The 23,340-nt window shown below is 36.6% G+C and overlaps 1 protein-coding gene across 1 annotated transcript; it reads right to left on the bottom strand.

The window, feature by feature from the left end:
* Positions 1-44: 44 nt before the first annotated feature.
* Positions 45-21,192, bottom strand: nmnat3 (nicotinamide nucleotide adenylyltransferase 3). The gene is made up of 5 exons (XM_058749988.1): positions 21,107-21,192; positions 19,784-19,926; positions 13,754-13,937; positions 11,433-11,494; positions 45-1,326 (listed from the first exon to the last, which is right to left on the bottom strand). Exons 2-5 carry the CDS (start codon positions 19,890-19,892, stop codon positions 932-934), a joined length of 750 nt encoding a protein of 249 aa, XP_058605971.1. The 5' UTR covers positions 19,893-19,926; positions 21,107-21,192; the 3' UTR covers positions 45-931.
* Positions 21,193-23,340: the final 2,148 nt, after the last annotated feature.

A 23,340-nucleotide genomic window follows, 5' to 3' on the forward strand; every position in this document is an offset into this window, starting at 1 on the left:
TTTCTTTAATATAAATAGCAAACAAAAACAGAATTTAAATTCTCTTCTAAGATTAATTCACATAAAATGCATCATTTTGAAGTCTATTTGTTCTTCAAATAAAAGATAAGTAGGTTTGTGCTTGATATAAGATCAAATTGCATTGTCACTCCTTTCATCTGTCAGTTAAAGTGTCTGATGCTCTGAATTGGCACACACGGCCCTTCTGTGCAAAGCAGCGGCCATCTAGAAGAGTGGGACTAGTTATGTTGAATTAATTCTTCTGGCTTTTCTTTCGAGACAGCATGAATAAAGACCTTCTTATAAAACCCAAACTCCACACACAAAGACTGTCAGCAGGAGGGCTTCAACACTGCAAAAAACACCCTTAAAGCAACTAGCCGCTTTGAGCCAAAACTCACAGTCAGTGGTACAAGGAAAAAGAAACGATTCAGATAGACATCGCCTCAAATATCCCAAACTACATTCTTCTATTTTATTTTGTCTGAAACTCTTTTTTTCCCCCACCGACAAAGCTTGATGAAACATCTTTAGGGATCTGACAACATGAATGACGCTTTCTGTGCAAATGGAAATGGAAGAAGCAATGTTTGCTCTCCAAAGTGTAAAGGCTCTGTTATTTATCTTCCTTGTGACATTCAGCAAAAGTCAACAAATCCCAGACCTGCCGAACATAGACCTACAGCTCTGCAGTGATCTGGCAAATCTAACTCTTGCAGAGACAGGATAAATTCCTAAATCCCTCTCCACACATTACACTAGGAAACCATGGTCATGGATAATGCTCACTTCACACAAGACAAAATATGCATCTCCTCTAAAGCATGCTTTCACGTCTTCAAAATGAAAAGTGAGAGAAAAATGTAATCTTTTGAAACATATATTTTGCTATTACTTGTGACTAAGACCACTGGAGGCTATTTCTTATACATCAGTCTTGTATTGTTTGCTTGGTAAGAGGTCGTAGTTTAACGTCTTTGTTCTTTATTTCGCTGTCTTGTGTATAAAGGTTGTGCTCTCTTATGTAATCAATGACCGAGTCTGGTAAGAGATATTTAACACTCTGGCCTCTCCGCAGGGCTCGTCGGACCTCTGTAGCACTGATCTCATTGTGGACCCACTCCCGAACCAGGAAGATTCTCTGCCGGTGCCTGGACAACAAGTCGGACTCATGTATTGCCCGGTCTGGCTGCAGGCTACCTCGGCTCACGCAGACCAGTCCAAAGCGGCCCACCACCTCCTCTACGTGATCATCCCTCCACAGATCAGGCACCTTAAACGTGTCCATGAAATCTGCTCCACAAAGCAGCTTCAGCTGAGGAACGTCTGTAGGGGAGAAAGCAATCACATTAATGATTGCACGTTATTGTTTATCTAAATGAATTAAACAAACAGTTACCTGGAAATTTAAATTTACTTCAAATTTAGTCAAGATGTAAATGAGTTTGTTTCTTCATCAGAAAAGATTTGGAGAAATTTACCATTACATCACTTGCTCACCAATGGATGAATACTCTATGGTGATTGGGTGCCGTCAGAATGAGAGTTCAAACAGCTGATAAAAACATCACAATAATCCACAAGTAATCCACACGACTCACAACCATCCTCCACATCTAAATCTACCAAAATATGTTCATACCTGTTTTATAAACAAATGCTTAGGGCCAGTTTTACTAACAGCTTGTGCCAGCGCAAACCTTTTGGCATTAAAATTGTACTGTCAAGTTTTACTAAAGACGCGCAGTGACAAATTAGCGCTGAAAAGGCGTGGACAGTTATTTTTGTGCCTGACCTTATTGAATATGCATTTATAGGAGTTTCCCTTTCAGACGCAAAGTTTATGGGAGGAGAGCATTCAAATTAATCACGCAACGCGATTTACTAACCTTTGTGCTCGTCAAATTACTGGCATTTCAGCCATTATTTAACGCCCCCCCAAAAACCATGTCTTAAACTAGTTTGCGCTTGGCACCAGCAGGAACCAGACAGCGCATGGTAGAAGAGAGAGGATTTTTTCCATACATAGCCTAATTTTATTTGGAATGCCAGAAGAACACATTATCCGAACATCGTTTGCCAAGCCATGTTATTTTTAATTTGCTTCAGGAAATAAAAGATGACTTGGAACCCTCATCTAGGAGTCACGCAATACCAGGTCTATCAAAACTTCTAGCAAACCTTAATTTTTGGCCTCCGGTTCTTTTCAACGTACTGTGGCTTCTTTATTTCTTTATTTGCGACTAAGCTAATTTGCGCTGTTCTTGGTATATTGCGTTGGTCGATATATAAATGAGATGTTGCGTCTGTGTTCTTTAATATGCGCGGTTGATAGTAAAACACCTGCAGAAATTTCCAAACCCATCGGCGCTGTTTTGGAATTGCGCTCTCCCGCTAATTTGCCCTGTTTAGTAAAACTGGCCCTTAATCTGTGCATATTTCTCCCCTGTGTATTATTTGTGTATTATAAACAAGCAGCTTTTCACTTCACAAAATTGATAAACTTGAGTTGTGTGGATTATTAGTTGTGATGTTTTTTATCAGCTGTTTGGACTCTTATTCTGACGGCACCCATTTACTGCAGAGGATCCATTGGTGAGCAGTTGATGTAATGTTAAGTTTTTTCATATCTGTTCAGATGAAGATACAAACTCATCTACATTTTGGATGGCCTGAGGGTGAGTACATTTTTGTTTCTAAGTGAACTATTCTTTTAAAGGTGATGTAAGTAATGTTAACTGTTTTGGAACCATTCAACTGTTGTAATTAAAGATGGAGCAGGAGAGCAGCTGTATATCATCATAATACTGTCAAAGTTCTCAAAAGAAATGGTATAAAACTGACAACTGCTTATGAAGCCGAATATGGCGCTTAACTTGAATGATGGCAGTGTAAAGAGCCTAGAGCTGTCACAGAGACTGATATTATAATTTAGAAGACTGAAATCAGTGATATCTAATAGAGATATTTTCAGAGTGCCAATCCATTCAAAATAGCTTACAGCACCTTTTTAAATTTATCTGTAATAAAACCAAGTGCTTCTGAACAACAGCAATGTGATTTGTCATCATTTATTTGCCCTCATGTCTTTCAAGACGTATTATTATTTTCCATTCATGAAGCATAAAAGGAGAAATTTTACAGGATGCCCACATTGTTGTTATTGTTAACAAAAACTATTAAAACTACTTTTTGGTATTTGAAAATAAAGCTAAAATAAAATAAAATAGAATATGAATATTTGTTGAAAAACTTAAACTTGAACAGCAATGAATAAGTTCAAGTTAAGTTTAACAAAATTAAAGCTACATAGAACAAAAAAGACAAAAACAAGTAAAAATGATGATAAAATTACACAATTACTAAAAGTTTAACTAAAATTAAAATGAAAACTGAAAATATAAAAATACAATTCTAAATATTAATAAATACTAAAATAGTCAATACAGATAATTTCAGAGCAGCTTCACAACAACAAACAGTAAAATAACAAGCGTTAATGTTGCAAAATGACTTCAATTTTAGCTGTAAAGCAGATCTTCAGAAGCCTGAAGAGATTCAGTTTTAATGGTGATTCAATTAGTAATATATAAATAATATAACAAGTACAATAATATATAAATAATACCAAAAAAAATATAAATAAATAAATACTGAATGTCCAGGCATCTTTTTCCTAATATAAAAGGCGATTATAACCAGTAGGCTGTAAAGCTTCAAAAAGAATGGAAATAAAAAGTTTTATACAATAAATCATACCTTTTTTCTTGAATTTAAAGAAAAAATATGTGTACATAAATTGGCCCAAAATGACAGTGAAATTAGTAATATTATGAAACAGTTTCAAAATTTAAAACAACCATTTTCAAATGGAATATATTTAAAAAAAAAAAAAAAAAAATCTAATTCATTGCTGAATAAATGTTTTTATTTCTTAAAAAAAAAAGAAATTACTGATCCCAATCTTTTGAACCATACTATATATTTATTTCAAATAAATGCCCTATTGTTTTCTATTGTATAATGCAAATACAGTGGGGCAAAAACGTATTTAGTCAGCCATCAATTGTGCAAGTTCTCCCACTTAAAAAGATGAGAGAGGCCTGTAATTTTCATCATAGGTATACCTCAACTATAAGAGACAAAATGAGAAAAAAAAAATCCAGAAAATCACATTGTAGGATTTTTAAAGAATTAATTGGTAAATTCCTCGGTAAAATAAGTATTTGGTCACCTACAAACAAGCAAGATTTCTGGCTCTCACAGACCTGTAACTTCTTCTTTAAGAGGCTCCTCTGTCCTCCACTCGTTACCTGTATTAATGGCATCTGTTTGAACTCGTGATCAGTATAAAAGACACCTGTCCACAACCTCAAACAGTCCAACTCCAAACTCCACCATGGCCAAGACCAAAGAGCTGTCAAAGGACACCAGAAACAAAATTGTAGACCTGCACCAGGCTGGGAAGACTGAATCTGCAATAGGTAAGCATCTTGGTGTGAAGAAATCAACTGTGGGAGCAATTATTAGAAAATGGAAGACATACAAGACCACTGATAATCTCCCTCGATCTGGGGCTCCACGCAAGATCTCACCCCGTGGGGTCAAAATTATCACAAGAACTGTGAGCAAAAATCCCAGAACCACATGGGGGGACCTAGTGAATGACCTGCAGAGAGCTGGGACCAAAGTAACAAAGGCTACCATCAGTAACACACTGCGCCGCCAAGGACTCAAATCCTGCCGTGCCAGACGTGTCCCCCTGCTTAAGCCAGTACATGTCCGGGCCCGTCTGAAGTTTGCTAGAGAGCATTTGGATGATCCAGAAGAGGATTAGGAGAATGTCATATGGTCAGATGAAACCAAAATAGAACTTTTTGGTAAAAACTCAACTTGTCGTGTTTGGAGGAGAAAGAATGCTTAGTTGCATCCAAAGAACACCGTACCTACTGTGAAGCATGGGGGTGGAAACATCATGCTTTGGTGCTGTTTTTCTGCAAAGGGACCAGGACGACTGATCCGTGTAAACGAAAGAATGAATGGGGCCATGTATCGTGAGATTTTGAGTGAAAACCTCCTTCCATCAGCAAGGTCATTGAAGATGAAACGTTGCTGGGTCTTCCAGCATGACAATGATCCCAAACACACCGCCCGGGCAACGAAGGAGTGGCTTCGTAAGAAGCATTTCAAGGTCCTGGAGTGGCCTAGCCAGTCTCCAGATCTCAACCCCATCGAAAATCTTTGGAGGGAGTTGAAAGTCTGTGTTGCCCAGCGACAGCCCCAAACATTACTGCTCTAGAGGAGATCTGCATGGAGGAATGGGCCAAAATACCAGCAACAATGTGTGAAGACTTACAGAAAACGTTTGACCTCTGTCATTGCCAACAAAGGGTATATAACAAAGTATTGAGATGAAATTTTGTTATTGACCAAATACTTATTTTCCACCATAATTTGCAAATAAATTCTTTAAAAATCCTACAATGTGATTTTTCTGGATTTTTTTTTCTCCTTTTGTCTCTCATAGTTGAGGTATACCTATGATGAAAATTACAGGCCTCTCTCATCTTTTTAAGTGGGAGAACTTGCACAATTGGTGGCTGACTAAATACTTTTTTGCCCCACTGTACATTTATACATTTTTTATACATTTATACATTTTATTTTTTTTCTGAAGTGATAATAACAAATTATGCCAAATTAGGATAACCTTCTGCATCCTACAAAACCTGGAACTCAGAAATAACCTGCAATACTGGAAACTGCACCGTGGAAACTGCATTCAACACAGATTTGGTGCCTCTTAACTGATTTGCATATTTCTTTCAGTGTATCTGTTGCGAATACAAAAAATACAAAAAATGCTAACAATGAATTTCCCCATGTCTTTCAATATGTTGTGGTGGCTCAAAGTCAAAATGTTTGACACTCCTTGAACCTTCCCTGAAATCTGCAAAAATCAGAATTTTTCTTTCCTCGACGCTTCATTAGAAATCATTTCATGGCTAGCAATGCAAGGGCTCGACCTCAGCAGTGATATTTACAGGATATGAAAGAATCAATAGCATGCTTTTAACTCTAATTCTCTCGCTATAACATGTGCCTGAGAGCTGCCTTTTGTTTGAGCAGACGTGAATTGCAGGGGGCAGGAAATGAACCTCGGCAGCCCACTAAAACTCTTTATTTCTATTCCACGTGACTAAACATACAGGTGCTGGTCATATAATTAGAATATCATCAAAAAGTTGATTTATTTCACTAATTCCATTCAAAACGTGAAACTTGTATATTATATTCATTCATTACAGACTGATATATTTCAAATGTTTATTTCTTTTAATTTTGATGATTAAAGCTTACAGCTCATGAAAGTCAAAAATCAGTATCTCAAAATATTAGAATATTTACATTTGAGTTTGAATAAATGACCATCCCTACAGTATAAATTCTGGGTATCTCTTGTTCTTTGAAACCACAATAATGGGGAAGACTGCTGACTTGGCAATGATCCAGAAGACGAACATTGACACCCTCCACAAAGAGGGTAAGTCACAGAAGGTCATTACTGAAAGGTGTGGCTGTTTACAGAGTGCTGTATCAAAGCATATTAAATGCAAAGTTGACTGGAAGGAAGAATTTGGGTAGGAAAAGGTGCACAAGCAACAGGGATGACCGCAAGCTTGAGAATACAGTCAAGCAAAGCCGATTCAAACACTTGGGAGAGCTTCACAAGGAGAGAACTGAAGCTGGAGTCAGTGCATCAAGAGTCACCACGCTCAGACGTCTTCAGGAAAAGGGTTACCAAGCCACTTCTGAAGCAGAGACAACGTCAGAAGCGTCTTAACTGGGCTGTGGAGAAAAAGAACTGGACTGTTGCTCAGTGGTCCAAAGTCCACTTTTCAGAAAGTAAATTTTACATTTCATTTGGAAATCAAGGTCCCAGAGTCTGAAGGAAGAGTTGAGAGGCACAGAATCCATGTTGCTTGAAGTCCAGTGTGAAGTTTCCACAGTCAGTGCTGATTTGGGCTGCCATGTCATCTGCTGGTGTTGGTCCACTGTGTTTTCTGATGTCCACAGTCAACGCAACCATCTACCAGGAAATTTTAGAGCACTTCATGCTTCCTTCTGTTGACAAGCTTTATGGAGATGCTGATTTCATTTTCCAGCAGGACTTGGCACCTGCCCACACTGCCAAAGGTACCAAAAGCTGGTTCAATGACCATAGTGTTACTGTGCTTGATTGGCCAGCAAACTCGCCTGACCTGAACCCCATAGAGAATCTATGGGGTATTGTCAAGAGGAAGATGAGAGACACCAGACCCAACAATGCAGATGAGCTGAAGGCCACTATCAGAGCAACCTGGGCTCTCATAACACCTGAGCAGTGCCACAGACTGATCGACTCCATGCCACGCCGCATTGCTGCAGTAATTCAGGCAAAAGGAGCCCCAACTAAGTATTGAGTGCTGTACATGCTCATATTTTTCATTTTCATACTTTTCAGTTGGCCAAGATTTCTAAAAATCCTTTCTTTGTATTGGTCTTAAGTAATATTCTAATATTTTGAGATACTGATTTTTGACTTTCATGAGCTGTAAGCTCTAATCATCAAAATTAAAATAAATAAACATTTGAAATATATCAGTCTGTGTGTAATGAATGTATATAATATACAAGTTTCACTTTTTGAATGGAATTAGTGAAATAAATCAACTTTTTGATGATATTCTAATTATATGACCAGCACCTGTATATGCACACTGCATGGGCATGGGGAAATACCACCCACTTCATACTTATTCTAATAATGAATACATTCATGAAAAACACAGTAAAGAAAAAACATTGTGCACATTCCAATACAAACACTAATATTTCCAGACAATCATGAATGGCTTAATTCAGTAAGCGCCAGATTTCTTTGAATCGGCTATAATGGGGTTTGCATGAAAGCAATTTAATCAAAAATAATCCCTGAGATAATTCAACATGAAATCTAAAATTAAAAGGATCTCTTTCTGTAAAAATCTCAATGATTTTCAACGTCTTTTAGGTTAATTCTGACTGATATGTTTATTAATCATTGTAACAGAAGGAGGAATACGAGTTTCTTTATGGAATCTTCAGTCCAGGCCTTAACAGTTTGTTGTTAGAAAGACAAAAAGTTGTATAAGTTAAATTTTTAGGCTGGTTCACACTGTTCACAGACACCTAACATGAATTCCACTGCGTCACTTCAGTTCTTAACATAAAAAGTGCAAGGTAAGATTTAATTGGCTGAACATTTAATGTTTGACAAATTGAAATACAGGCCGAATCATTTGTGCGATTCATATAATTTAAAATCGAATGTGATGAGACAAGAAAAGCTTTTCCTTTAGTGTTGTTGACACATTAGGCATACCAATAAGAGTGAAAGTGTCCATCCATACTTCACAAAATACTTCATTTCTTTAAATTCATTTAAATCCTTTAATTATTTAATTCCTTTAAAGTGCCCCTATTATGGGTTATGAAAGGTTCATATTTTGGTTTTGGGAGTCCCCAACAACAGGCTGACATGAATGCAAGGTCAAAAAGCACTTTCATTGTCTTATAATATGCATTTATTTTTACCTTATTTGCTCAATGACTTCCAAACGGTTCGTTTAAAGGTGCAACAGGTGATTGTCTTCAGAAACATTTTTTTGTTATTCTGATTGAAAGTCTCTTCACATCCCGATTGCAATCATTAAGTTAATTGGTCTTAATATATTTATCTGTATTTATATATTCTGTGGAAGGCGTAGGACCAAGAAATGTTCATCCAATCAAAACGCTCGGTCCGAGATTTTTAATTGGTTTTTCTACCTGCCTGTCAACGTATGTATTTGCATACCTCTGTGCACCCGGTTCGTGCAGACAGGATACGTCATCAGCGCATTCACGTACGCTATTGCAGACAGAGCGAGAATGGTAGGCAGACAAACATCAACAACCCTATCTTCCTTCCTGGTATTGTAGTACTTTTACTAACTGTACTATAAAGTTTTCTCACCGGTGAATGACACATGATGTAGCCCAGCGGTTCCCAATTCCAGTCCTCGCGCCTCCCGCTCTGCATATTTTGCATGTCTCGCTTAGTTAACACACCCGATTCAGATAACCAGCTCGTTAGAAGAGAGCTACGTGCATGAACTGTGTTCCGATTGATGTAGTAAATTTGTCTCTGGTATTCTGGTCTGTGAGCGTATATGCGTGCAGGGGGCGTGGCTTTAGATGGCGACTGCAGGGAGGGTGGGACGTTTGTTTTCAGTGCTATCAGGCTAAAGTTAGCATTTTCCAAGATCTCCTACTGCGCCTTTAACGATTAATTTTTCCAAACCCTTCCTTTGCGTGACGCTAATCTGCGGTGATTCGTCCGATTGGTCGATTTCATTTCCATTTCATAATAAAAGCAGCGTTTGTGAGGGCAGTGCTGCTTTGTTTACAGCAGTTACCGGGGAAACAGCTATTTTAGTGGCAAAGTAGTGTTGTCACGGTACCAAAATTTCAGTATTCGGTACCGATACCAGTCAAAATCCACGGTTCTCGGTACCAATTTCGGTACCACATGCTAATTAAAAAACACACAATATTTTTAATAATAAAGTCAAGCAAAAAATTATTTTTACAAAAATCAATGCCATTCTTTATACTTTATTTAAATTGTGTTTCAAGTTTTTCTGCAAGTAATAAAAGTATGAAAAACAGTAAACAAGTTTCACCCAAATTTAATTTGTCTTTTAATTAATTAAATTTAAAAACATTTTATTGTTTTGGTAAATAAAGGGATTTACTATTAAAATTTAAATATGGAAGAAATATTGTGCGATTTCTTAAAAAAAAAAAAAAAATATATATATATATATATATATATATATATATATATATATATATATATATATATATATATATATATAATTATATTTCTGGCACAATGTCTTTAAGATAAACTTTTATTTTGACGAGTTGCCGTGAATACCTTTACATTTCTGTGTGTAGCTATATGATATGATGCTGGTTTTACTCAATGAAAAGGTAAAATGCTCGCGAGGGGACTCTCAGAGCAGTTCTGTAGATGTTGTTTATGTATTTATGTCCTCATTGAGATGGCAGATGATGAATCACCGCGAGCGTCAGGCGCGCTTCAGTGTATGTAGTAAAAAGAAAAACGCTGCCTCTGCCATTCATTCACTCACACAGAAACTCGCAGAACATGCGGATTCATATTTGAATCGACTTTTGCGGCTTAATATTTACAGATACTAGTCCACGTCGCGATTTGATTTAAGTGCAATGACCTACTTTTGATTAATTCATCCAAACTTTGACAAATTCCGTGACATTCCGTGCTAAACTGTAAATTCCGTTTTTATAACTGGATTCCGAGATTCCGTCCGCGTTTTCTGCATCGCGGAAATCATAGGGCCGTACGCGTCAAGAACCGGGTTGACCGGGTACTCGGTACCACCGGTATTTAAAAAAACCTGGTACCGTGACGTTTTCACTTTTTTAGTACCGACTTGGTACTGAAGTACCGGGTCTTTTGACAACACTATGGCAAAGAATGAATTTGTATTTTAATTTAGACCAACACGAAAAGACCAACAAGTAGGCAGGCAATATGCTAATGCTTCATGTTGACGTCAACATGAAACGGCTTAGGATTCGTTTTAAAAATGTTTCAATGATTCCGAGTCGACTCTTTCTTTTGAGAGACAATAACTTTATACACGGTGCACTTTTAGATTTGAAACTTTGCAGGATATTTTCATTCACTTAGAGCTGTGTCACACACTGCATGAAATGTAATTTTCAAATATCCATAATAGGGGCATTTTAAATAAAAAGACCATTACTACTCTCCCCTTCCAAAAAAATTGGTCCCAACCCATGTTCAAACACGATGTTCAAAACATGATTACGGCCTTGCTTCAGTTCACTGCCAAACTACACATCAAAAATAGCATTAGAACAAAGGGGAACAGGCATTGAATAAGGGATTCCTCTGAAAGGTTTTGAGATTAGAGGGTTTTTGTGTGCATGTGTTCTGTCATTCTTGGCACTTGTCTTGTTATAAAGTTGTCCTGGCTATTAATCTCAGCTTCATTAACAGTCCGAGCACGCTTGTCTTAAGCTCAGTCATCCTGTGGAGGGTATTAGACTTCATTAGCATGCTCCTCTACAGCAACCCCAAATAAAAGCATTGTTGAAAAGAGGCCTAACAGCGCTTGTGCTGGCCAGAGAGAAGACAACAGCCTGTTTTAAATGCATTAGACTTATCTAAAGTGATTAGCAAAAACAGAAAAGGCTCTGTTGGGCCAGAGAGGAGGTTTAGAGGAAAGCGAATTGTGATGAGAGGTTCCTGTGCCAATTTATAACAGACATATTGAGAGGTGGGCGGAGCTTACCAGAGACTGTGGGCGGGTCCTTGCTGCTGTGGTACTGAGCAGCTATGCGGTCATTGTGGTACCTGTGTTAAGTGAGGCAGGGAGAAACAAACACAGCAGATAAGCAATGGTGAGCATGAATGGCCATACTGTGTAGGTAATCAGCTTATGCATGTAGGAGAAGCTTTACATTCATACTGAATTACATGAGCCTGTACAGTAGATGTGTATCTTAACTTCTCCAGTCTCTCACAAGAGGCTATTATAATCTTTGTTGTTGCTTAAATGCAGAAAGGAGTGTGAAACCTTTATATAGAGAATAATTGTTGAGTTACTGTAACAGCACTTGTTGTAACTATATATTGCCCCAAGTATGTGTGTGTTTAATGGATAAAGCGAATAGCAGACTTTACGGTATAAGAGCTTGTGTACAATACAGTGTACAATGGACACTGGAATTAACCAATAGCAGAACCAATCAGTGATGTGCACCATTCAGAATTTGAATTGGATTTGAGGTTGCCAAAAAGAATGTAGAATTGTTTTCGAATTCTAAAGTAATTGCTTAACATTTTTTTTTTAAAAGCCTTAGTTACTTGATTGTTTATAGGCCTGACAGACAGACAGAACGATAGAACAACTGATGGATGGATGGAACGAGATAGATAGAACGACTGATGGATAGACCGATGGATAGACCAATAGATAGACAGACAGTCAGACTTGCTGCTTAAGAAAAATTCTTATTATTATTAATGTTAAAAAATGTTACACTGCTTATATTTTGTGGAAACATCATTTTCAGGATTCTTTGATGAATAGAAAGTTTAAAAGCACAGCATTAATTAGACATTTTTTGTAACAATGTAATTTACTGTCATTTTTAATCAATCTGATGCTTGTTGAATCTACTTTTGAACGGTAGATAGAATGATAAACAGATAAATCTCATTGCTATGCATTCTCTATGTGAAGAATACATGCAATGCCGGTACAATTTGGCCAAAAGGACTCCTAAGGCACCTAACTAATAAATGCACCTTGTTGCTACCTATGTTGAATAGAATTTGTAACAGAGCCTGTATGTATGAAGCATAGCACTACTGTATGTCCTTTAAAAATAGGAAAAACTCAACCTGCTAATTCTTCACATAGGTCAACTGCAAGGGTATATAATCAATTGCGTGATTTCGTCCAATTCTGCCAGGAAGTAAATTACGAACCTAGAAAGACAAAGCCCTGGCACGGGCCCCTGGCGCAAGAGCAGCCATCCTCCTCCCTGGCATCGGAGTATTAATTAGCCACCTAAGGGCATAGCTAGCAGTTGGCATAAAACAAAATTTGAGTGCTCTGAGGGGCCCTTAAACAGTCTCTTGTTATTTTACTATCTCTTGAGGGATTCAAGAGGAGGAATGGCCCGTCACGACGAAGAGAGGGGACAAGAATTTGGCACGGTTGCAAAACGAAAACCACTAGCAGCCAAATACTAAAGGATGACGGGGTGTTTCATATTTTCTGTGGCAGAATCTGAGGAGAATGGAAACTGTGCCTGTTATGATGGATAGTAGGGCTGGAATGAGTCACATCAGCGCATGGCTATTTGATATCTCATACACAGGGAATTTAAGGATTCGGCTCCTATAAAGTTTTGGCTTTAGTTCAGCTATGATATTTCGAAGATGACAGTGAGTTTGTGAAGTCCTTCATAGAGGGTAATGCAAGGTGAATTCACATATAAAGGCAACATATAAAATATAATTGCAACTTGAAATATTTCTACAGTAGAGATTGACTATCTATATTCCATATCAATATACCTTTGCCAATGTGTGTCATTCTTCTTGTATATATTGCACTTGTACATCTTGCATATATTGTAAATGAGACTTCTGGGTATTCATATGTTAGATGTAACACTCTAATGTGAACCCTCAATTTATTTAAGAGAAGGATAAGCCTACATCAGACGTAACTGTATGCTGTATCATAAACTGTCATTTATATTAATAATGCCAGTATGTTAAAAATTTGAACAGTGCTTTTGAAGTAAAGAAAAAAGGTAACATTCCTATCATCAAAGATGACTCTATCGCTGCACTTCTCTGCAGTTTCTAGGATAATGGAGGTGCAATCAGCATTTAGCACCCCATCCGTCAAAACTGGTTAATGTTTCCTTTACAGCCAGTGTCCCAGTTGTGTTAAAAGACTCCAGAAAGTTACTTGCCTTGTCAAAGTTTTGACTGGATAAATAATTTGCATTAGTCATGGTAAGAAGCAAATGCAGGATACTTTCCTAAAATTGTCTTATATATATATATATATATATATATATATATATTCACCTCATGGTCACCACAGTCTCTGTCCAATCCTCCTGCTGGCTCTCCCAGTCGTCTACAGAAACCCAGTCAGAGCTCTGCAGGGCAAGTCTTGCCATAGCCAGTCTGTGTTTCGAAGCAACAAGACCCTGTTTACCATAATCGTCACCGACAGGAGATACAATGCCACCCACCACACGATACAGACCTGTGAGATGGAGAGAGACAAAATATCCCAAAAAGAGTCAAGTACATCAGATGTCAAATATAAGTCACTCTTTATTTTAAGGTCCATTTCTCGTTATTAACTAGGGTTGGGCATTGTTTGAATTTTATAAATTCCGATTCCGATTCTGCTTATCGATTACAATTCTTTTCGATTCCCAGTTTCAATTCCAATGTGATTAAATAATATCATCAAACATTTCGCCTGTGTCTCTTTTTTGCAAACCATTTATTGGAGCAGAATACCATGAAAAAGAAAATCAAAAGGCTACATAAAAACTGGACTCTTTAAGAGCTGTTTGTGTGCAAAAGAGAACTGCATGATTCTGGATAAATTGCTTTTTTTTTTCCAATGGAAGTTGTGCTTCTCTTATGATTCTGAAGAAAAAACAGACAACTAAACAAAATCACATGAATGAATGATTCAATGACTCACTCAAGATGTACTTGTTCCATTACTGGATGAATCAGCATTCTTGAATGAATCTCTTGTATGTTTCAAAGACAAATACATTTTAACAGCCCCTTTTTGCCACCTACTGGCGTAACAATGTAATCGATAAATCTTCATTTGAAGTGTCAAATTACTTTCAAAAGGTGATTTACTCTATTTTAATCACTACCGCACACATCAGAATTTATATAGTTTATAAGCAGTGTTGGGCTAGTTACTCAAAGAATGTAATATATTACTCATTACTAGTTACTCCTTTCAAAAGTAATATTGCTACTTTACTTATTACTTTCTGGCAACAGTAATTAGTTACATTACTTTTTCTTCACGCCCCACAGAAGTTGTAACTGTGTATCTTCCACATAAAATTCTTCTAGAATGTTATTAACAACAAATTTCTGCCTCATCATTTGACCAAAATCCACATTGGATCGCAGAAAGCAGTTATTACAAACACTCAGTGGTGATTGATAGTGACATTCAAGTAGAAGTGTTGTATTAATCTCATTAATTGTCATGTGTAGCTTGAAGCTAATTGTAATATCTCCGTAACCCATATACGATTATATTTCATTATGTATTTTATCAAATCACATAAGTTTGTAAGAAACTGTTTAATTTTCCAAAAAGATTTTTATTTATAGTAATATAACGTACCACATGCTGATCAGAAGGATGTGGGTGGGATGTAATGCCAGAGTAAATAGCCACAACTTACACAACAGCATCCAGATCATCTTTTTTCCTGACAAAATCAATATAATGCAATATTTCTATCTGCTGAATGTATGCTTTTCCATATTCCAAGCTTGCCTGCTGCACTGGGGACATCACATGCATGTGCGAGTCGTGAAAATTATGAAAATAAATCTAGGAATTATTTGATTGTTGGATTTTAAATCAGGGGGGTTGAGGCATCAAAAGTAACTAAGTAACTTAGCTGTTTTATGGATGGTAACTGTAATATTATTACTGAAATCTTATTAGTAATTAGTTACACTACTAGTTACTGTAAAAAGTAATATATCACAGTAACTAAGTTACTAGTAACTAGTTACTACCCAACACTGTTTATAAGTACTTTTATCCCAGTACTTCTGAGATTTGAATGTTTGTAACACAGAAATAATGATACGGTGTGGTTGAAAAGACTGTGAAGCTGTTTCATTCATGACAGATGACAGCTGCTCACAGATGAAGAAAAAAAGGATAGGAATCGCGAATAGGCGGAATCGAAATTTTAATTTGACAACAAGTATCCGACTCCTGACCTTAAGTATGTGATGTAGAATATAATCATGTAGAATAAATGCTTTATAAGTACTAAAAACAGCCAATTTGTTAATAACAGGCATGCTAATAAGCAACTAATTAATAGTGAGAGTTGATCCCTATACTAAAGTGTTACCCAAATATAAAGCATTTCACTGTTCCTGTAGCTCAAACATTATACCAGTGCCAACAAATGTGTTCAATTACCAGGAAAAGCATGAACTGATCAAATGTCTACCATGAATGTAATGCAATAAAGGAATAGTCCACCCATAAATGAAAATTAGCTGAAAATTTCCTCAGGTCATCTAAGATGTAGATGAGTTTGTTTCTTCTGAGACATCTGACAAATTTGTCACATCACTTGCCCACCAATAGATCCCCTGCAGTGAATGGGTGCCGTCAGAATGAGAGTCCAAACAGCTGATAAAAACATCACAATAATCCACACAACTCAATAAATCCATCAATTAACATCTGGGAAGCAAAAAATTGTGTCAATAAACAAAACCATCATTAAGATGTTTTTAACTTCAAAACGCTGATTTCAACCAAACTATGAGTACTCTTTAAAAGAAAAACAGTCCAAAACAGTTCTAAACAAATAAGCTGGTGGATGCTGATGTGACAGGACAACAGATGATGAGCTTTATCACTGGAGAAAGTGTTATTATGGATTATAGACTGGTATTTTGGCCAGAAGCTACAGCTTAAAGTCAAAACACCTTAATGACAGATTTGTTACTTAACACGTAGATTTTCCCTTCACGAGGCATTTAATTGATGGACTGGAGTCATGTGAATTACTTATGGATTACTGTGATGTTTTTATCAGCTGTTTGAACTCTCATTCTGACAGCACCCATTCACTGCAGAGGATCCATTAGTGAGCAAGTGATGTAATCTACATCTTGGATGACCTGAGGGTGAGTAAAGTTTCAGCAAATTTTCATTTTTGGGTGAACTATTCCTTTAAAGCACCTAGCGTATTAATGAAATGTATAATAATTGCTGGATTATTAAACAGACGTTGATTCCTTTTCTAAGTGCATGTTTCTAAGCCACTGCACACAAATTAACACAAGCTTTGCGTACACAGGCAGACTCTAATGAGTTGCTGAATGCTTAATGTTTTTGCCAAATAATGCTGTAATTTTGCATAGTCGAGATGAATTCACATCATACTGCAATTGTTTTTGCAGTTTCTCATTTTGCTGCGCATGCAAGACATTATAAAACAAAATTCATCAATAAAATTCATTTTTAAAAGTCAGTTTTAATCTTTCATAAAAATGGCAACAAAACACAAACACGTTTCCAGCCACTCTTGAGGTAATATAATACGCAAGCTATTTTGGTTACTTGTTATGCTGTATCTGCAAGCAATTTTAGAGTACACTGTGTACAGTAAATAAACACAAGCGAATATGTCAGCGTGCCAGCACCATGCAGAGTCTTTACAGAGGCGCAGTTACACCACGTCTACACTGCAAGCTAGCGGTGCCACACAACAAAATGTTCCAATTATAAACAACAAAACTTGAAATGCTAGCTTGCATTGTAGACAAGGTGTTACAGCAGCTACAAAGCCTTTTTTGCTGGTGACACTTGGGTATGAACTTATGCAAGTATATTTTCTGTGCATTTGTCACTCATTCCTCACAGCTTTATACAAAGAAAAGCCTCTGCATAAAGATATATATATATATATATATATATATATATATATATATATATATACACACACACACAGGTGCATCTCAATAAATTAGAATGTCGTGAAAAAGTTCATTTTTTCTTGTAAGTTATTTCAAAAAGTGAAACTTTCATATATTTTAGATTCATTGCATGTAAAGTAAAACATTTCAAAAGTTTTTTTTTTGTTTTCATTTTGATGATTAGAGCTTACAGCTCATGAAAGTCAAAAATCAGTATCTCAAAATATTAGAATATTTACATTTGAGTTTCAATTAATGACCATCCCTACAGTATAAATTCTGGGTATCTCTTGTTCTTTGAAACCACAATAATGGAGAAGACTGCTGACTTGGCAATGATCCAGAAGACGAACATTGACGCTCTCCACAAAGAGGGTAAGTCACAGAGGGTCATTACTGAAAGGTGTGGCTGTTTACAGAGTGCTGTATCAAAGCATATTAAATGCAAAGTTGACTGGAAGGAAGAATTTGGGTAGGAAAAGGTGCACAAACAACAGGGATGACTGCAAGCTTGAGAATACTGTCAAGCAAAGCTGATTCAAACACTTGTGAGAGCTTCATAAGGAGTGGACTGAAGCTGGAGTCAGTGCATCAAGAGTCACCACGCTCAGACGTCTTCAGGAAAAGGGCTACCAAGCCACTTCTGAACCAGAGACAACGTCAGAAGTATCTTACCTGGGCTGTGGAGAAAAAGAACTGGACTGTTGCTCAGTGGTCCAAAGTCCACTTTTCAGATGAAAGTAAATTTTACATTTCATTTGAAAATCAAGGTCCCAGAGTCTGAAGGAAGAGTGGAGAGGCACAGAATCCATGTTGCTTGAAGTCCAGTGTGAAGTTTCCACAGTCTGTGAAGATTTGGGCTGCCATGTCATCTGCTGGTGTTGGTCCACTGTGTTTTCTGATGTCCACAGTCAATGCAGCCATCTACCAGGACATTTTAGAGCACTTCATGCTTCCTTCTGCTGACAAGCTTTATGGAGATGCTGATTTCATTTTCCAGCAGGACTTGGCACCTGCCCACACTACCAAAGGTACCAAAAGCTGGTTCAATGACCATGGTGTTGGTGTGCTTGATTGGCCAGCAAACACGCCTGACCTGAACCCCATAGAGAATCTATGGGGTATTGTCTAGAGGAAGATGAGAGACACCAGACCCAACAATGCAGATGACCTGAAGGCCACTGTCAAAGAAACCTGGGCTTCCATACCACCTCAGCAGTGCCACAAACTGATCACCTCCATGCCATGCCGAACTGAGGCAGTAATTCAAGCAAAAGGAGCCCCTACCAAGTATTGAGTATATATACAGTAAATGAGCATACTTTCCAGAAGGCTAACAATTCACTAAAAATGTTTTTTTTATTGGTCTTATGAAATATTCTAATTTGTTGAAATTGGTGGGTTTTTGTTAAATGTGAGCCTAAATCATCACAATTAAAATAACCAAAGACTTAAACTACTTCAGTCTGTGTGCACTGAATTTATTTAATACACAAGTTTCACAATTTGAGTTGAATTACTGAAATAAATGAACTTTTCCATGACATTCTAATTTATTGAGATGCACCTGTATATAAAGCATACTGCATCATATGTGATGCACACATTTTTAAGTCCTCTAAATTATCAAAATGATCAAACCTTTGCTGAAAAACCTGTTGGACACAATCTACTACATTTATTTATTTATTTTTTGAAAAAATAATATTAAAATGATACGTCAGGCTTTTTAGGAATGTTTATTTGTTAATGTTTATATTTATTCTCAATCATATTTGTAATGCATTGCATTATATGTTTGCCCCCCACAGTAAAGACTACATAGGTTTGATCAGAAAACTAAGCATTTATCATCTTACTTAGACATATTATTGGGAGATACAGAATGACAACTGAATTTTATATATATTTTATGTAAGTAGTCTATTAAGTTCAACCTTTTGGCCATATAAATATTAGCAAATAACCCAAACTGCATATTTTTGCTCAGTTTGAGCCTATGAATAAAACTGATGTGTTTCTTTCCACCTTAGATATGAGCTCAAAATTCCTATATTATACTATAAGGGCCATAAAAGCCTGATTTATCAATTATGATACTCAACAAAAACATGTATACAACCTTTTTTTTTTTTTTTTGGAAGATTGAATGTTCAATAACTTTTTTTAAATAAAACTATTATTTTATTTGTCTGTCTTTATATGCTTAATAACAGATTTAGGCACACTTTAGACTAGAATTAAACAAAAAAATAAACCATAATGCAGTTACATAAAAGAAATCACTTTAAAGCGACAGGTCCAAAGGGATGGTGGAAAGGAGGCCAATTTGGGCCTGACAACAGATGACGGCCAATTTCAGGTAAATGAACAGGTGGCACAAACCCGTCTGGTGCATGTGGTCTCTAGCCAGCTCGAACAGCCGCATGTGCTGGTGGGTAATGGGGTTGAAGGAGCCACAGGCCAGCAAAACCAGAGGAATCCGGCCAGCCATTTCAGTGTCTCACACCATAGTATACTGGATAACACTACAATACACAATAAACACATCACAAAGCAGCTAATATTTGCAATACGACCACAAAACTAAATGTTTTGTTAAGAAAGGGGAAAACTTTTTGGAAACAAATCATGTGATTACCGCAAATTCAAGACTATTTATTATCTTCACAAGCAGGATTAATGAGAGATATACATAAAATGCAACATAATTTAACGTCCAGCATTGGAAAGCCTGTGAAATATTGATTACAAAAACTGTAGGTCATTAGCATCCTGCATACATTAACCTTGAATTCTTGTTTAAATGAGACTAGAATTAGTCTCGTTAGGCTTATAGTTGCCATGCCACTGTTTTTAGAGCCTGAGAAATCCGTTACTGCACACTTAAAAAAAAAAAAGCTTTATCTGCATGTAATATACTCTTAGATAAAGTAATAAATAGACTGTTTTGTAAACACAGTACTAATTTGTTTGTCAAATCAAGTCAAACCAAAGTATACAGTGGAACAAATGCAAATTACACACTGGATAAGGCACATTTTGTTGACAAAATTACACTGTCTAAATCATACCCTGTAAACACACACTTATTAAATAGGTAAACAGATAGACAGATGCAGAATACATATTGTGTACATTGCTAATAATAAAAACTGTGCTGTGACAAGGATGAGCAGAGAATGAAATAATAAATAAGCAGAGAGAAGTATGTGTTTTAACATAAAAATGACACAATGTCACCACACTAAAACACATGCAACTTAAAAACACATAATAATAATAATAATAACAATAAAATCTAAAGAAGCTGGTCCAGTGACTGAAAAGATACAATGAAAAACTACAGCAGTCATTGCATTTATGGTACAACCATTGTGCAATATTAACAATATCTGATGGTACTTTGAAATATACTATGCTACTGAATGATTACTACATTCATGTAATATTGTATTTACATGATATTCCAAGGTACTTCAAGGAATACTACAATGTCAAAAACCAGTACAGTACACATAGCAGCAAAATTACTAAATTACTATTTAGTGAGTTTGACAGCTGCCAGTAAACCCAGTTTCTGTGTAGTTTTGGATTATGGCATTTACAAAACAGCTTTAAACGTATATAATAAAGTTATAACTTCGACAGATGTCATTATCTGTCAAATATGCTATTAAACAAAATGTTTAAGATGTATGTGTTTACCTTTTCCAAAGATCTCCTTCAAGTTTATGCAAATGCTACATGCTATAACGTTAGCCGTATGTTACACTATTAATGTCCCCCAGAACATTGAGATAGAAAAACACAGTTCCCATCTTTTTGTACCTCAGCGGCCACTTGTGGCGAAAACAGAAGAGATCAGAACATTTAATAAGAGAGCATTGATTTCACGCTGTATTTAATCATAGTGACCGTCCTCGCTCGCTCTAACTGTACCTTTAATGACAAGGACTCGTTCAAAGTCAAATGATATGAACGGTCGCTCCTTTATCTGATGGAACAAGTCTTGAGGATGATGAAAGTTCTCAACGGACAAGTCGATGCTAAAAGCACTCTATTATCCCTTTAAAGACCTAATATGAAGTGAATTATATTCATGTGGAACTGCGATTCTGTACATCACAGACTCTAACGGAGAGCAAAAGACATTGATAATGGCTCTATTGAAACAGTTACGTTATACATAGGCTATGGATATGGATATATATCGTCCACCTTCTCTTTTTCCTTTCTTAGTCCTTCATGCATTATGTATTACCTTTTTTAACATAAATATCTAACCTGCGGGAGAGAGAAAAAGCTTTTTCTAATCACCCTTCAAGGAGACTTTCTGTTGCCCTTCAAAAAGGCACTTTGCACAAAAACTACCCTAATTATAGCTACTAAAGGGGAAATGGGCTGTAAAGATCCATACTCTGAGCCTGCTCTGGCTAATGTGACTAATGTTGTGCCACACTAATGGAGTCATATTCTTTGTATTACATCACACAGAGGTGATGAACACAGCGATTGTGCACTTTTGCGCTATAGTCTTATAGCCTACATCCCTAGAAACCAGACAACATATCTGCCTTATGAACCAAGGTGTGTGTGTGTGTGTGTGTGTGTGTGTGTGTGTGTGTGTGAGACAGTGTCATCTATTCACTTTGAGTCTGCATTTTTGCATCATGTATGCCTACAGATGGACAGTGTTTACCTTAAAATATGATAATAACCCCTTATAGGCCCTTTTTTTTTACATTTAGTTACAGTTCCTTGAGCACAATCATTCAACTAGACTCTCAACACACTCTCACGTAAATTATTTCTTTTTTAAGTTTTATAGACATTGTAACTTTTCATACCAATCTTTTTTTTTTTCTCTTTTCATTTTAACAGAAAGTGAAAGTGACATGTGGCCAAGTATGGCTACCCATACTCAGCATTTAACCCATCCAAAGTGTGCACACACACAGCAGTGAACACACACCTGGAGCAGTGGGCAGCCATTTATGCTGCGGTGCCCAGGGAGCAGTTGGGGGTTCGGTGCCTTGCTTAAGGGCACGTGGAATTGAAGGTGGAAGAGAGTGCTGTACATTCACTCCCCCCACCTACAATTCCTGCTGGACCTGAGACTCGAACTCACAACCTTTGGGTTTACGTGTCTGACTCTCTAACCATTAGGTCACAACTGCCCAACAAGTTGTAACATGTAAGTGTGATCAGCTCTGTTCAGCTGAGGATACAGAAATACTGGATTTATGATTAATATTGTTAGAGTTTTCAGTTATTACTGTGGTTTATATACAAACATTCCAACTCACAAGCCGTGCATGCAGGATTTTTTTTTCTTTTTTTTTTCTTTTTCTTTTTCTTTTAACATTGTGAAGTGCTCAAATACTGTCCATTCACAATGGCTACTTTTGGCCTTCATAAACATAATTGCTTTTACATAAACAAATGAATGAGACACAATATAACTCTCAACCAGATGCCGAATCCATTATTATGGTGTAACTGCAAATCAATTACACCATAATAAACACACGATAAATACATCATAGAGGATTGTGAAAATATTTTACTGGAACTTGATTTTCTATGTTGTGTTTTACTTGTTTATGTATTTATTCATGTCCAGTGTCAATTATCATTCTTGAATGTATTCAGTTGTCACTGTCATGTTTTCTTCTACAAATTAAAATGACAATAAAAATAAACATATGGCACAATATGGGGGACACAACCCTAATGTATACTCTTAGAAATAAAGGTGCTTAAAAGGTTCTTCACAGCGATGCCATAGAAGAACCATTTTTGGTTCCACAAAGAAACATTCAGTCAAAGGTTCTTTAAAGAACCATCTCTTTCTTACCTTTCTATAATCTGAAGAACCTTCTTTCTTCTTTCTTTCTGTGACTGCCATTCAAAGGAAAATGTATATTTTCTAATACTGA

Source organism: Onychostoma macrolepis, chromosome 02 (genome assembly GCF_012432095.1).
Source record: "Onychostoma macrolepis isolate SWU-2019 chromosome 02, ASM1243209v1, whole genome shotgun sequence".
Lineage (NCBI taxonomy): Eukaryota > Metazoa > Chordata > Actinopteri > Cypriniformes > Cyprinidae > Onychostoma > Onychostoma macrolepis.